General features: G+C 34.6%; 1 protein-coding gene across 1 annotated transcript; it reads left to right on the top strand.

Annotated features, from left to right (window-relative positions):
• The first annotated feature begins 2,775 nt into the window (after positions 1-2,775).
• Positions 2,776-11,801, top strand: LOC104233749 (U4/U6 small nuclear ribonucleoprotein Prp31 homolog). The gene is made up of 8 exons (XM_009787189.2): positions 2,776-2,995; positions 5,302-5,367; positions 7,667-7,798; positions 8,235-9,127; positions 9,274-9,344; positions 9,832-9,934; positions 10,088-10,163; positions 11,492-11,801. Exons 1-8 carry the CDS (start codon positions 2,993-2,995, stop codon positions 11,597-11,599), a joined length of 1,452 nt encoding a protein of 483 aa, XP_009785491.1. The 5' UTR covers positions 2,776-2,992; the 3' UTR covers positions 11,600-11,801.
• Positions 11,802-14,812: the final 3,011 nt, after the last annotated feature.

Here is a 14,812-nt window from a genome sequence, read left to right as displayed (position 1 = left end):
TTTTCATCACTCGTTTGAAACTATTGAAAGATGTTTTAAAAGGAAAGGCTTTACTGAAACTGAGTTTGTTTTACGAGGTAAATGATTTCTGTACTGTTTTGGGAAATGTACTGTATTTGTTGTGGTGTTATGACGTGGAATTATTTATTTTCTTACTGCTCAGCTTTCATTTACTCTTATTACCTACTGAGTTGGCGTATTCACATTACTCCCTGCACTTTGTGTGCAGATCCAGGAGTTGCGGGTCACGATAGTGAGCATTGATCGTCCATTCAACAGGATTTTGGAGTCGACAAGGTAACTGCATGGCGTTCGCAACCGTGTTCTTCTCCCTCATATCTTCCCTATATTTATTTAGTATGGTCTTCCAGTCTTGTTTAGACTTTATTGTATTGAGACAGAGTTGTAGTTGCTCGTGACTTGTGACACCTCGATGTCGGGCTTGTGTATTTATTCCGCACTGGTTATTTAGACTTATATTATGAGATTTCTTGTTAATTAATGACTTAAAAATGACTTTTATAGAGTAATAGTTTGATTTGGAAATTGTATCGGCTCGCCTAGTTTCACGATAAGTGTCATCACGGCCGGATCAGTTTTAGGATCGTAACATCAATAAAAGTATTTAGAATATAATTTAAAAAGAATTATGAATATAAACTTGAACTCATAATAAGGATTAAACAAGATTAGAAAAAATTATTACCATATGCATCAATGCACAATACACAGTTATTAGTTCACATGAGTTGAACAACACATACTATCATTCTTCAAGTTTGGTCAGTATCTAAGTGTAATTTATTTATACAGTATATTATAATTAGTTCACATGAGATAAATATTACACACCATCTTTCTTCAAATTTGTCCCATATCAGAATATAGTTTATTTTACATATTCTTCTTGATAATTTCAAACAAAATTTATTTATAAATTTACATGTTAAAATCAAATATATAAATTTAAAAGAATAACTTGGACTAAAAATAAGGATTGAGAAGATTAAAGATGCTTTAACGCCACAATACATAATAATTAGTTTGCATGAGTTGAACGTAATGACGCAAAGACCATCATTCTTCAATTTGTCTAGTATTTAAGTGTACCTTTTTTTTTTTTCTTCAAACGCAGGTGTTTTTTACAATTTTACATATTAATATCATATAAGAATTTATTTACAGATTTTTTTATAAGTAGTTTATTTATAGTCTTTCAAAATTCAATTAATGGGATATAACTTTTAAAAGATAATACATTATTTTCGTACACAATACAATTATAGTGATTAGCAAAATTTAAATTATAAGCGAGACAGAAATTTTTTTGCACCATACCTCATGCTTCAACTTATAACATCCACAAATAAATTAAACAAAAGAAAAAGGAAACTGCTTTGAAAAATAAAAACTACAAATTATAACTAAACTGCTTTCAACTACTGTAAATCGTGTTCATAAGCTAAATATTTAGTAATATTTTTCTATAATTTATAAATATTTATTAACCTTACTTGATGGTCTAATAACTTTAGAGGGGATTACAAATGGCATAATGCACTTCAAAGTATCTATAACTAACATTTACATGTTTAAGTTACTTTATTATATTTATATTTACGTTAACTTCTCTTCAACTATATACATCATAAAGAGTCTTAGCAAAAAAAGTCATTGTTATTTGGTAAACCCTTAATTTAAGTAATAATTAACTTCTTAAAATAAATTTAAATCGACAATGATGTTCTATGTTCATACATAGAAGGAAGGGGTTCAAATTTTATTTAAAGAAAATAATTCTAGTTCAAATAAAGAAAAAAAATTAATAAATACTAAATTTTTAGTTGATTTCAAAGTACTATATTTTACGAAAATAATTAAATGATAATATTGAAAAATTAAAGTCCTAAATATTAGGAAAATAATTAAATGACTATTCTTAAATATTAGGAAACTAATTAAATAATTATTCCTACATATTAGAAAATTAATTAAATAATTATTTTGTCTAGTGCGAACTCTAATTTTAAAGGAATAAAAAAGGCGAACGATATTTCGCTAAGAGCTTTTGTGCTTTTAATATAGTATATAGATAGATAATATAGTATAGGTTGAGACATAGTATATTTATATGCCAAAATAATTACCATCAATCAATTGAGGTCTAATTAAAGAGGAAGTGTGTGAGCAGAAGGTATCAATTTAGGTGCCACCTAAAACTAAATGCACCAAGGTCCTATCCTCAGACTTGGAATTAAACTTTGTAAAGCAAAGTTTCAGAAAACAATATGTGTGCACCTATATCAAATTAAAGTGCAAAATCTTCATATTCTACTTCAATAAATAAGATAAAAAGGATTAACAAAAAAAATAGAACATCAAAATAGTTATTGAAGTACATATCTACAAGATTGAGAAACACCTTTTTGAAAATTTTATTCAAAAAAAACGTATTTTACAAAGTTACTGATTAACTACCAGAGATTATTCCTTGCACTTATAGATAATGTTGCATTGGAATTTTGTTCGACACCACTTCTTGCAAAACTAATTCTTAAAAATTGTATGTTCAAAGTCTTTAATTTTTTTGGCAAAGAAATTTTTGCAATTTTTGTTTTTGTTTTTTGTTTTTTGTTTTCGGAGGTCGTCTTCAAACTGCATCAATTTTTGGCACACTTTCAATAGAATTTAGGAGTTTTTTTGGATTTTAATGGTATTTTTTTTTAAATTTTATTTTGATATAAAAAATAACTAAATTTTGATTACTTTAAAATTGTGCCTAATTCTTAAATTAGGCTGATTTTTTTCTCGAAAATCCATAAAGGGCTTCGGGTAGTGGACCTACCGGCCCACGAATTTAGAGTCGGCACTTATTTTTGTTCAATTTCCTCTCTCTAGTTCCCTGTTCTCTTCAGAAGATTATACTTGCACAATTTTAGTGTTCTGCAGCGAAATTGTCAAGTGTACTATCGGTACTTTTGCACGAGAGACAATGGTAATTAGCCAATTTCCTAAATTCATGTTTTAGAGATTTCTATTGATTATAATTTTTATTAGGGTTTCTTAACGGAGCAGTAGTCTGAATTATTGGGTGTTCGTGTTTAGGTATACGTAGGTTATGCCCATGATCATATTAATTTATTGAAATAAATTATAGTCCTTGATAGTGCTTTACAAAGACTGGTTTTTGGTGGTCAGAAATCTTCCCTTGTTTAATTTTGTTTTCTGTTGTATTGGTTTTTGTTTTTTGATTTTTTTTTTTTTTTGCGTTTTTTTTTTGGTTTGATTAAAGGAGGCATGTTTGGAATTTCATGAAGTTCAGCCTGAGCATAGATGTATGCTCATTGTATACGTGCTTCGCGTATTTGCCTATACGTTTCTTTTTGGATAGGTACTGATATTGTTTAGTTCTGAAAATTTTTCAGTTGCTTATTCTAATAATTAGATGCTCATGATTTTGTATTGTTATTTAAAATAAATTTGGCTCCTTATATCTTAGGTTTACCAATCTGAGATTTTGCAGCGTGCTAGCACTTAGTTTAGGATTTGTTTGAGAAGATGTCTCCTTCTCTGTATGTCCCCTTTGTTTTTGAAATGAATTGCATCTCGGACACCCAAATACATCAATGCTTCTACTTAGAGGGAAAACTAATGTTCTTTTAAGAAACTGGAGTGGTTTGGCATCATGCAAAGCAAAGTGAAGAAACTTTCTTCCGCAGTCTTCTTAGAGCCTGGACTTGGAGAATGAGTCCTTTATGTCGTGCACAATATATGAGCCCGAAGTTTGTTTCAGCACTTCAGTTGTGATTTTTAGCTAATGCACTTGAGTTTAGTTAGCATCCGTAATAGCGATATCAAGTGTTTCCTATTATTTGGCTTAATCATGAACAATTTATCTCCCTTCTCTCTCCATGTCATTCTATCCTCTCCATCATCTATTTGTTACTCACATAATGTAGCAAAAAGACCCCAATCTCTTCCTGCTTTTGTCCTTAATAGTCCTCCTAAATATTACTTTCATTTCATTTTCATTACTTATACTCCCTCAAATGGTGACACACTCATTTGTGTTCTTGTTAGTCACAAGTTTGTAACACTTGCAGGATGCTTTTGCAAGGGTCATGTCACCATGCCACTTATCCATCCAGAAGCTAATTTTCATCTTGTTATCCACTACTTAGTAAACATACGATAAGAATGAATATGCCCCCTTCATAGGCACCAAGGGTGTGACTTAGTAGTTAATCAAGTGGGTGAACACCATAGTGGACTAGGTTTCAAATTCAGTAGAGACAAAAAGTACTACTCCTTCCGTCCCAATTTATGTGACACTCCTTCCTTTTTACGTCTGTCCCAAAAAGAATGACACCTTTCTCTATTTAATGAGATGATTTATAGCAATAAAATTTCTATAGCTTATTTTAGACCACAAGTTTCAAAATTCTTTGTTTCATACTTTCATTCTTAAACTCCGTGCACAGTCAAACACCACTACATAAATTGGGACGGGGGAGTAGGTGATTTCTTCCTATCCTCCTAAGTCATGGTGGGTAGTAGGTACCAATGAAATAGTCTAGGTGCGCACAAAGTGGCCCCGACAACACCATTGTCAAAAAAAAAAAGGAAGTATGTCCTCTTTATTATTCCTTTCGACAAACCAACTCCATGCGAATTTGCAATTTCTTCCTATTCCCTGACCAACAACAATATTATTATATGTATCCATTTTTCGATGTGATACAATGTGCCGTGTTGAATTGTGCGAACACCTCATAAAAGTTTAAGCCATTAGCAATGAGGCACTATTGTTTATTTATATTAGGTCTTGGTCAAGTACACCATCACCCTTAACATAAAAATATTTTCATGTGTTTGACTCTGGACAAAAGAATTATGCCCGCACGGAAGCAGTTTGTTAAGACATATTCAATACAATAACTTAAATTCAATGCCTTTGGTTGTTCCGATGCCATTTTGAGTTGTGTGTCATCCCTCTAAAAACTAAAGACTTTAGTGTTTATATTCAAAAAAAATAAAAAACCTAAGGTTGTTAGAGTGGAATACTTATATTTATTTGATTATATTGTAACTACTTGCTAGCAAGAGAGATGCACATTATTAAAGGGGTTGCCTACTCCCAAATATGGTGATAGAGAATATTTCCTTTTCCATTCTGTTCCCTGTGTTCTCTGTATGTATGACAGTTGTACTGATTGTGCCCTTGACATGTCTTTTTTGATTTTCTGGTGGATTTTCTTATGTAATTAATGTCTTCATTTGATAATATTTACCTGGTTGCAGGCAACTCTTGCTGATTCTTTCCTGGCAGATCTGGACGAGTTGTCCGACAATGAAGCTGATGTTCTTGTGAGTTCATCTTTTTCACTTTTTGCCACTCATTAGCCATCTCAGTTTCTTCATTTTCTGTTTTCCTCCCTATTTTTTCTAGGGAAAGAAACACAACTAATACCACCTGCAGACCCTTTTTACATAATATACCCTAATTATGGACATTACATATAGGATTCGATAGCTAATTACATGGTATAACAAATCTAGTCAAAGTTGACTCTTGGTTTTTCCAGTGGCAGCGTATATCCTTATAACTTAGCCTTTATTAGGTAAAAGTATCTTTAGCCAATATTGCAATTTGTTTCTCTCATCCCGCAAAACACAAGACATTAACCAATCTCTATCATCACTCCACTTTTTATGAAACTGCAGTATTTAATTCAGAACTATAGTATTCAATTCAAAAATATAGTAATTCAAACTACATATTCAGTTCTATTCAATGCAAAATTATTCAATTCAGAAATACAATATTCAATTTGAAACTACAGTATTCAATTTAAAAATACAATATTCAAACCAAAACTATGGCATTCGGATAAAAACTATAGTATTCAATTCAAAATCAAAATATTTAAATAAAAAGCTACAGTATTCCAACAAATATTCAATCGGAGAAATCGAATATAGAAGAAGATGATTGGTTGAATACAAAGTCAGTAATTGTATATCTATGGGAGAGAAGGGATACATAGAAAAGGTAAAAGCCTGATCTAAATCAAATATGCAGAGAGATCTAAATCAAATTGAGTAAGAAATTGTGAGAAGAGAGGGGGAGAGGTGAAAAAAAAAAGAGTGGAGAGAGAGAAAAGGTAAAAGATCACATTTCCTTAAAATGCTAGATTGTGGAACAATTAGATATATATATATATATATATATATATATATATATATATATATATATATATATATATGTTAGGATGATATACAAAAATATATTAGAAGTTAAAAATGGATAAAAAGAACTTGTTATGGGTACTGGGGAGTTTCAAGTATCTTGGATCTATAATACAAGGTAACAGGGAGATTGATGAAGATGTCACGCATCGTATCGGAGCAGGATAGATGAAGTGGAGGCTCGCTTCCGGTGTCTTGTGTGATAAGAATGTGCGGCTGAGAACCCTCAGGGGTTGGCCTGGTGGCAATTGACTTGAGCCTTGGGGTTTGCTCCCTTTCAAGGTCTCAAGTTCGAAACCCACTGGGTGCAAACATTTTCTGAGGGCCATCGGACTGGGTAAAACCTGAATTAACCGTGGATCACTTGCGGGAAACTCCTTGCCGAAGGCCTGTGCACCCCCGGGATTAGTCGGGGCTCTTAGAGACTCGGACACCCGGTGCAAATAAAAAAAAAGAATATGCTGCTGAGACTTAAAGGTAAGTTCTACAAGGTTGTAGTTAGACCGACTATGTTGTATGGAGCAGAGTGTTGGCCGGTCAAGTACTTTCATACCCAGAAGCTAAAAGTAGCTGAGATGAGGATGTTGAGGTGGATGTATGGGCATACCCTGTTGGATAAGATTAGAAATGAAGTTATTCGGGAAAAGGTGGGAGTGGATCCTGTGGAGGATAAGATGCGGGAGGCGAGGTTGAGATGGTTCGGGCATGTTAAGAGGAGAAGTATAGAAGCCACAGTTAGAAGGTGCGAGTGGTTAGCCTCGGTGGGTAGCAGGAGGGGTAGAGGTAGGCATAAGAAGTCTTGGGGAGAGGTTATTAGGCGGGACATGGCGCAGCTGGAGTTGACTGAGGACATGGCCCTAGACAGGAGGGTGTGAGGGTTAAAGAATAGGATAGAAGGTTCGTAGGCAGTCGAGCGTTTCTTCTTGTCTTGCTCAGTTTGCTAGCATTAGTGTTAGTTTGATATCTTTTATCCATAGATGGCTATTGCTACCTAGAGTTTGACTTTCGATCTTATTTCATCTTGCTGTTATTCCTACTTGTTGTAATTACCTTTTCTTTTTCGATCGTTCTCTAGCCGAGGGTCTATCGGAAACAGCCTCTCTGCCCTTCCATGGGTAGGGGTAAGGTTACGTACATCTTACCCTCCCCAGACCCCACTTGTGGGAAAATACTGGGTTTGTTGTTGTTATTGTTGTTGTTGTTGTTGTTGTATGTGTACTGGGTGAAAGAAAAGTAAGTCGATGTTATATTGTGTTGACTGGTGTTTCCATAGGGCATACTGCGTATTCTATGATTAGTTTTGGGATTCTTGGAGCAGTAGAAGAAAATTGTGGGTTGAAGATGTGGTCCATACAGTTATCAAATTCCTTTTTTATCTTCCTACTCCGACTGAATTTTCTCCTCTTTATTTAACTAGGATGAGGAGAATTTTGATGCTGATCATATGGAGGAAGACGGAGACTTGGCAGACATAGAAGCACTAAATTATGACGATCTAGATAATGTTTCCAAGTTGCAAAAGTCACGTCGCTACATTGACATAATGCAGGTTGGTACATACCTTATGATCTTTCATGTGCTCACATCATCTCCCTGGTTATACTTATAAAAAGTCGCCCCAATTAAAACAATGTGGACTGCCCGTAAGTTTTTTTACATTATATTTTGTTGCCTAGCTGTTGATGCTTTTTTCTTCTTGGTTAAATTCAAGCTTCTTGTGTGCTTTTTATCTCTGATATTTTCTATTCCTATTATCTTTTCTCTTTCCTCATGTGTCATTTCTGCTTATGTATGTTAACATGGATGGACAAGTGAGATCACCCTTTTATCCCCTTCAGAGTTGAAATTAGAGGTTAAATGTCCCATGTGTTCACTAGAAATTTAGAGCTTTTTATTTTTTTTCCTCTTAGTCTTACCTCCAACTATCCCCTTTTCCTATGGTTGGGAGTAATTCTGCAAATGGTGATATGCTATTAATGCTGCAGAAAGTTGAAGATGCACTTGAGAAGGAGTCTGATGTCACAAATAGAGGTATTGTTCTCGAAGATGATCCAGAGTATCAGTTGATAGTAGACTGTAATGCCTTATCAGTTGACATTGAGAATGAAATTGTTATAATCCACAATTTCATACGCGACAAGTATCGATTGAAATTCCCTGAGTTAGAGTCGCTTGTTCATCACCCAATTGATTATGCTCGGGTTGTTAAGAAGATTGGCAACGAAATGGATCTGACTCTTGTTGACTTGGAAGGATTGCTACCCTCGGCTATCATCATGGTTGTCTCTGTTACGGCATCAACTACCAGTGGCAAGCCATTGCCAGAAGATGTTTTACAGAAGACAGTGGAAGCATGTGATAGAGCCCTTGCTCTTGATTCAGCAAAGAAAAAGGTTCTTGATTTTGTTGAGAGTCGAATGGGATATATTGCTCCCAATCTTTCTGCTGTAGTTGGGAGTGCAGTTGCTGCAAAACTTATGGGTACTGCTGGTGGTCTCTCGTCATTGGCAAAAATGCCTGCTTGTAATGTCCAGCTTCTTGGTGCCAAAAAGAAGACTTTAGCAGGGTTCTCCACAGCAACTTCCCAATTTCATGTGGGTTATATTGAGCAAACAGAAACATTTCAGAGTACACCTCCTTCCTTGAGGATGCGGGCCGTTAGACTGCTGGCAGCAAAATCTACATTAGCGGCACGCGTGGATTCAATCAGCGGAGACCCGACTGGAAAAACTGGAAGAACTCTTAGGGAAGAGATCCAGAAAAAGATAGAGAAATGGCAAGAGCCACCTCCTGCAAAGCAGCCAAAGCCTCTTCCAGTTCCTGATTCTGAGCCTAAGAAAAAGAGAGGTGGTCGTCGGCTGAGAAAGATGAAGGAAAGGTACTGGATGTTTCACTTCATCTTATGTGCACTAAAGTTTCCAGATTTATATATTTATCTATTTATTTTTAATAAGTTTCCAGAGTTATATCTGGTTAAGCACATGTTTTTTGCTTGACATACATGTTTTCGTGATATTTCATCAGATATGCTATCACGGACATGCGGAAGCTAGCAAACAGGATGCAGTTTGGAGTACCTGAAGAAAGCTCCTTAGGTAATAACAACTAACTCAATGCAACCCCTTCACCTTCCAAATTAAATAGAAGTCCCAAAATGAGAGCAAAAGATGAAATGGAAAAGTTTGGTATTGAATAAATGGTTTCATTTCTTAAGTTGCTTGATGCAAAATAGAGTACATAACTCCTGCAAGTGAAATAATTGTTCTGCGCTTGGTAGTGAATCTGGCTGTTTGATTTCCAGAACTTGTTGAAGCAAAAATTCTTGTCCTTGTGTTACCTATTCTCAGGAATCCTTTTCCTTTGGGCATTCTAAAGACCAAGTATATAATGTTAGCTAGTTAGTACTAGTTACAACTTCTTGTGGGTATTCACAAAGTTAATGGGATGAGAGGACTCGAATCTAATCTGAGATAACTGTTGGTGCTTTTTAATTTTGTTTTTCAGAATTCCAATCTGTTTTTTTAAGTATAGATCAGGACTGATGTTGCTCTTTACTTCATATTCGATCTTTCCTGGAATTAGGGGATGGACTAGGGGAGGGCTACGGCATGCTTGGTCAGGCTGGAAGCGGCAAGTTGCGTGTATCAGTTGGTCAAAGCAAGCTTGCTGCCAAAGTAGCAAAGAAGTAAGTCTCTCTTCTTTTGTCTTTTCCCATAAAGGTTCTCACATTAATGACCAGTGAATTTTGCAGTATATGGGGCTTGCAGCAATCGTGTTATTAACTTATCCTGTCTCTGTCTTACACCTCTCTCTTTCTCATTGCTCGACAATTTACCAGATTCAAGGAGAAGAGTTATGGAAGCAGTGGTGCCACATCAGGGTTGACTTCAAGTTTGGCCTTCACCCCAGTGCAAGTAAGCTCTTTTTACTGTTTAATTACTTATTGGTTTTGCCTTCTTGTTAAGCAACTATTATACACGAGATTGTCTAAAGTACTGCATGTGGAGTCGGAAGGCCGAGGTTTTTCGGCTTTATGTTTCATGTCAAATTTTTAGGTACTTTGTACGATTGTACTATGAATTATTGTAAAACTGCCCCTTCCCAGCTTATTACTTTACCGTTCTATGATTTCTGCCGCTTCAGTCTTGGTGTAGGTTCTGTTAAATGAAACCTTTCTTTTGATCAACTAGTTATTCCTGAGTCATAATGAGAGGGGCATCTTCAATTTTACAAGCAAGGAAAAACCACGAAACTTACATTTGTTGGTCTTTGTTCTGTACTTTCTTGGATACTGCTGTTTACGTCTAGTGAACAAGAGCAGCAATAACAACAACCTAGTAAAATTCCACAAGTGGGGTCTGAGGAGGTTAGTGTATACGCAGACCTTACTTCTACCGGAGGAGTAGAGAGGCTGTTTCCGATAGACCCTCGGCTCAAGAAGACGAAAAGAGACAATAGATCAGTAACATCAACGTCTAGTGAACAGGAACGTGTCCTTTCTTGTCTACAATAATTAAAAAAAATTACTTGTCGGAGAAAAGTTGAAATAGTTCATTTATCAAAAGGTGCCAACCCAACTACTAAGTTATTTTTTAGCATGCAATAAAGTCTTATCTGTAATCTGATAACTTACCCCTGCCTCCACTAATTAGCAGCTGGTATTCTCTCATCCGGAATGATTAGCAAAAAACTCCTATTTACTTCACAATACAAAATTAAAATTGTGTTGACCTTAACTTCTAGGTTTTGGGGTCTTGCTTATGACATTCACAAGTGACATCAGGGATTATTGCCTAAGTGAAAAGATTTGTTGTCAATGGAAACACTACAATATTAATGTATCAATCTATTTATCAATTTTTTTTTTTTAATGTATCAATCCATTTGATCCACCCTAAAAATATGACCCTACACGCCTATTTAACCCCCCTAGATGCCAGGAATGTTCTAAGAATGCTCCCAGTCAGTTGGGGAAGGCTCAGCCGGAATTATATTGTAATATGGTTCCCATGAATCTTTGCTAAATAATATTGAATTGTGGGCGGATGGGGATAAGCTTGTAAACGCGTGCACTTTTGAGGTTGCCCTTTTGAACTCGTAGTGTCAGTCTCTGATTTGGTTATTTCTTAAGATTGTGTTGGTCTATTTCAGTCAAATCTTTTTGTCCCCCTTCCTCTTATTCTGTTTCTCTATACTTCTCTGTATTTTGTGTTGGTTTTCCTAATACTAACTTTTATGTCAGGGGATTGAGCTATCAAATCCTCAGGCGCTTGCAAATCAGCTTGGCAGCGGAACTCAAAGCACCTATTTCTCTGAGACTGGAACGTTTTCAAAGATTAAGAGAACATGAAGCAAACCTAGTGGCCCCAGTGTCCAGTATTCTTTCACTTTCAGTACATTAAGCCTCTACTACTGAAAATGCAACCTTTTGTCCTTTCTTCGTTGTGCTTTTGATAGAAGAAAACACCTTGCAAATTGTTTGATACATCAATGTAACATATTTTTTAGCTTTATCAATATCAGAATTAGCTAGAGACTGCTAATTTTGCTAACCTTTATTCCCAATTGTGTTATTGCTTGTCTAACTAATTTTAACTATTGTCTTTGGTTAGCTATTGAAGAGCATTCAAAAATCGAAAAACCGTGGGTACAGTACTTTCCTTTGCATCAGCTTCTGTGAACTGATGATTTAGTAGGAGTTAGACAAAAGAATTAAGCAGAGGTTCTCCCTCGTGTGTGCTGGTCATGGCTCTAACTTTGTGATTTCTTCTCAAGGGCGGGGTCTTGTGTTTAATGAGGTGGGTTGAGAATTATGAGGTTCAGGTTTAATTTTGGCAAAAACATTGGGTGATTTTTTTTATATGTCCAAGTCTTGGTAGATAAATTTACGGAATACCTTGTTGGAGGTAGCAGGACCCTGTGAAATCACGATTATCAAAAGAAAAAGGAGTTGTGATAGGACCAGTCCAGTGTAGAACCAACCACCAGTCCAATGTAGAACATAGATATTCGACTGGCAATAGGACCACACTATTGAGGTATGACCAAAAGCATTGTGCAAAACCACTTTAAGAATGGTGATGATGAAAGTGCAAAACCAATCATATGCACACGCAATTTATCTGATTGGACCTCGTACACGAAAGGCTTATGCTTTTTTCCTCGTTTCATAATTGAAATTTGTCCCCCCCCCCCCACCCCCCTCTTATTCATTTTGCTTCTTTCTTCACTATAAAATGGGGTGTATTTGAGTCGCAGAACCAAATCTAGCAACCGAAAATAAAAGCACAATCTACTAAAATCTTCTAACTTTGGTTCAATTCAGACATTATCTATTAATTTTTAACCACATAAAATAGATTTTTATTAACTACTCATATAAAGAGTATACTCTAAAGTATTAATTTTTTTTTAAAGTAAAAGCATTTTAAAAATATATGAAAACTTATAATCTAAAATATTTGATTCGCAAATAATAGTAGTGTCATGTAAAATAAAACAAAAAAATTATGAGTTTAGTCGGCATTGACAATGGGTAGGAGTGTGATGAGTGGACACCTTGAATAGGACAAGCACCGCATGCGCTTAAATCCGACAAAGGGTGTTCAATATATGTTATATACCTCTAATACCTAATATTTTATCTATATATAATGTCTAGTTTTTCGATGATTTGACCACCCTTAAGGGAATGTAGCTTCGCCCATGTATGTTACTTGGGGCGGAACCAGGGGATGGAAAGGGGTTCATGAAATTCCTTCGCAAAAAATTTATACATTGTTTATACGGTCAAATATATATATTAAGATGTTTTATTTTCCTAACTTCTTTGTGTGTTTACTTTATTTTTTTAATACTTTTTTAAATTTTCTTGATGAAAATTCTGCATTCGCTACTGAGTTAAATAATATCAAACTACCTTTACGTCCTCTGCAAATTGTATATAAACACACAAGTCTAAAGCAGTGAGTGTGCCAGTGTCTAAGCTAACATATCACCTTGTATATTTCAAACCAAAATTTCTTGGAGCTTATTTATGTGTGTATCCTTGTTATATATGGTGATTGAGATTGGGATAGGAAGAGAAGCAGTGAAGCAAGTAATGGTAAAGAGCACGCTAATTTTACACTAAAGCACGCCAAGAATAATATTTCTTCCTTTGTACTAGAGGGGGGGTCCAATATGAAGTTATTACTATGGCTAGTTTTCTTAACTTGGTGACACATATTTTTCATGTCCCAAGTTGTTACATTTCACTTCTTGAACTTACATTAAGTGATCTCCCTCAAAATATTTAAATGTATTCTTTTAACAACTAAAAAGGGGAATGAAAACCAACCAATGTTGGTCAAAATCGACTGAAAATCGATCGACTCGTAGTGGTCGGTAAACATATGATCGGTAGAGCCAACCGACCGAATTCGGTTGGTATTTTTCGACCGATTCAATTAAATTTTACAAATTACCAACAAAGAAAAAAATCTGCCCAAAACACCGACCGAAGTCGGTCGGTATTTTTAATTATGTAATTATAAAAGGAAGCATCTGGAAATCGAAGCGGGGTTTGTACTGTGGCAGTATACTATCCTATCACTAAATCATTGGTGCATTTTGGTTTTAAACTTTTTTTAATACTCTTTAATTGCATTTTCGCGCGAAAATAATCGACCGATTTTGGTCAATTTTTTAAATATTTTTAATTTATTTTAAATAATAAACCAACCAAAGTTGATCAGTTTCTTGAGAAAAAAAATTTGCGGGAAGCAAAAATATTTTGAAAAGCCGACCGAAGTCGATTGACTTTTTGCCCTTTTTTTTGACCGACAACGATAGGTTTTGGCTGAATTTCTAATAGTGTTTCTTACGTTGAAATAAGGAAAATTGTTATGATACCTTTTTGTAGTTTAAATCCCTGGTATTTTAAAGATAGAAGGAAGTTGTTGTTCGGTTAGTTCTAAAAGCTTATCAAATTGACCTTCGATAAGTAAACGTATAAAATAATTTAAAGATAGAGAGGACAACACACATGAGTTTTTGAAAGATGTTACAATAATTATTAACTTCTCTAGGAGAGAAAACAAGGCACTAAATATGAAATACTTTAACTTATTACTATCAATATTGTACAACTAGTTAACTTGTTCACGCTTCGCGCGATTGTATATATAAATAAATAACGTGAATTTGTTAGTGATTATTTTATAAATTAGTTCAAAATAAGAAACATGACAAATACTAAATTAATTTTCACTCATATCTAAAAATCATATCTAAACTCAAAACAATCAAATGTATAATTTTAAGTAAAATTGAAAGTATTAAAAAAATAACAACACTTGATTGAAAAATCTTCTAAAATCATAGAAAACTACAACAAAGTAAACACTTTTTCAATTATTCCCCATTCGTCAAAAATATTCTCTAAAATAACCAATAAAAAAAGAGAGGAAAGAACAAATTCCTCTTTTGGTCTAAATTTAAACAGGAAAGGAACTTATAGATTCCTAATCATAAAATTGAAAAGGATATAATCTATGCTTTAATCACACAACATAAATAACTT

The sequence above is a fragment of the Nicotiana sylvestris genome, chromosome 8 (assembly GCF_000393655.2).
Source record: "Nicotiana sylvestris chromosome 8, ASM39365v2, whole genome shotgun sequence".
Classification (NCBI taxonomy): Eukaryota; Viridiplantae; Streptophyta; class Magnoliopsida; order Solanales; family Solanaceae; genus Nicotiana; species Nicotiana sylvestris.
Note: the sequence above shows the minus strand (reverse complement) of the source record. Positions and strands in the feature narration are given on the sequence as shown.

Coding starts and splice junctions, on each gene's coding strand:
- LOC104233749 (XM_009787189.2), top strand. Junction 9,128..9,273: donor CTGAGAAAGATGAAGGAAAG/GTACTGGATGTT, acceptor ATATTTCATCAG/ATATGCTATCACGGACATGC. Junction 9,345..9,831: donor ACCTGAAGAAAGCTCCTTAG/GTAATAACAACT, acceptor TCCTGGAATTAG/GGGATGGACTAGGGGAGGGC.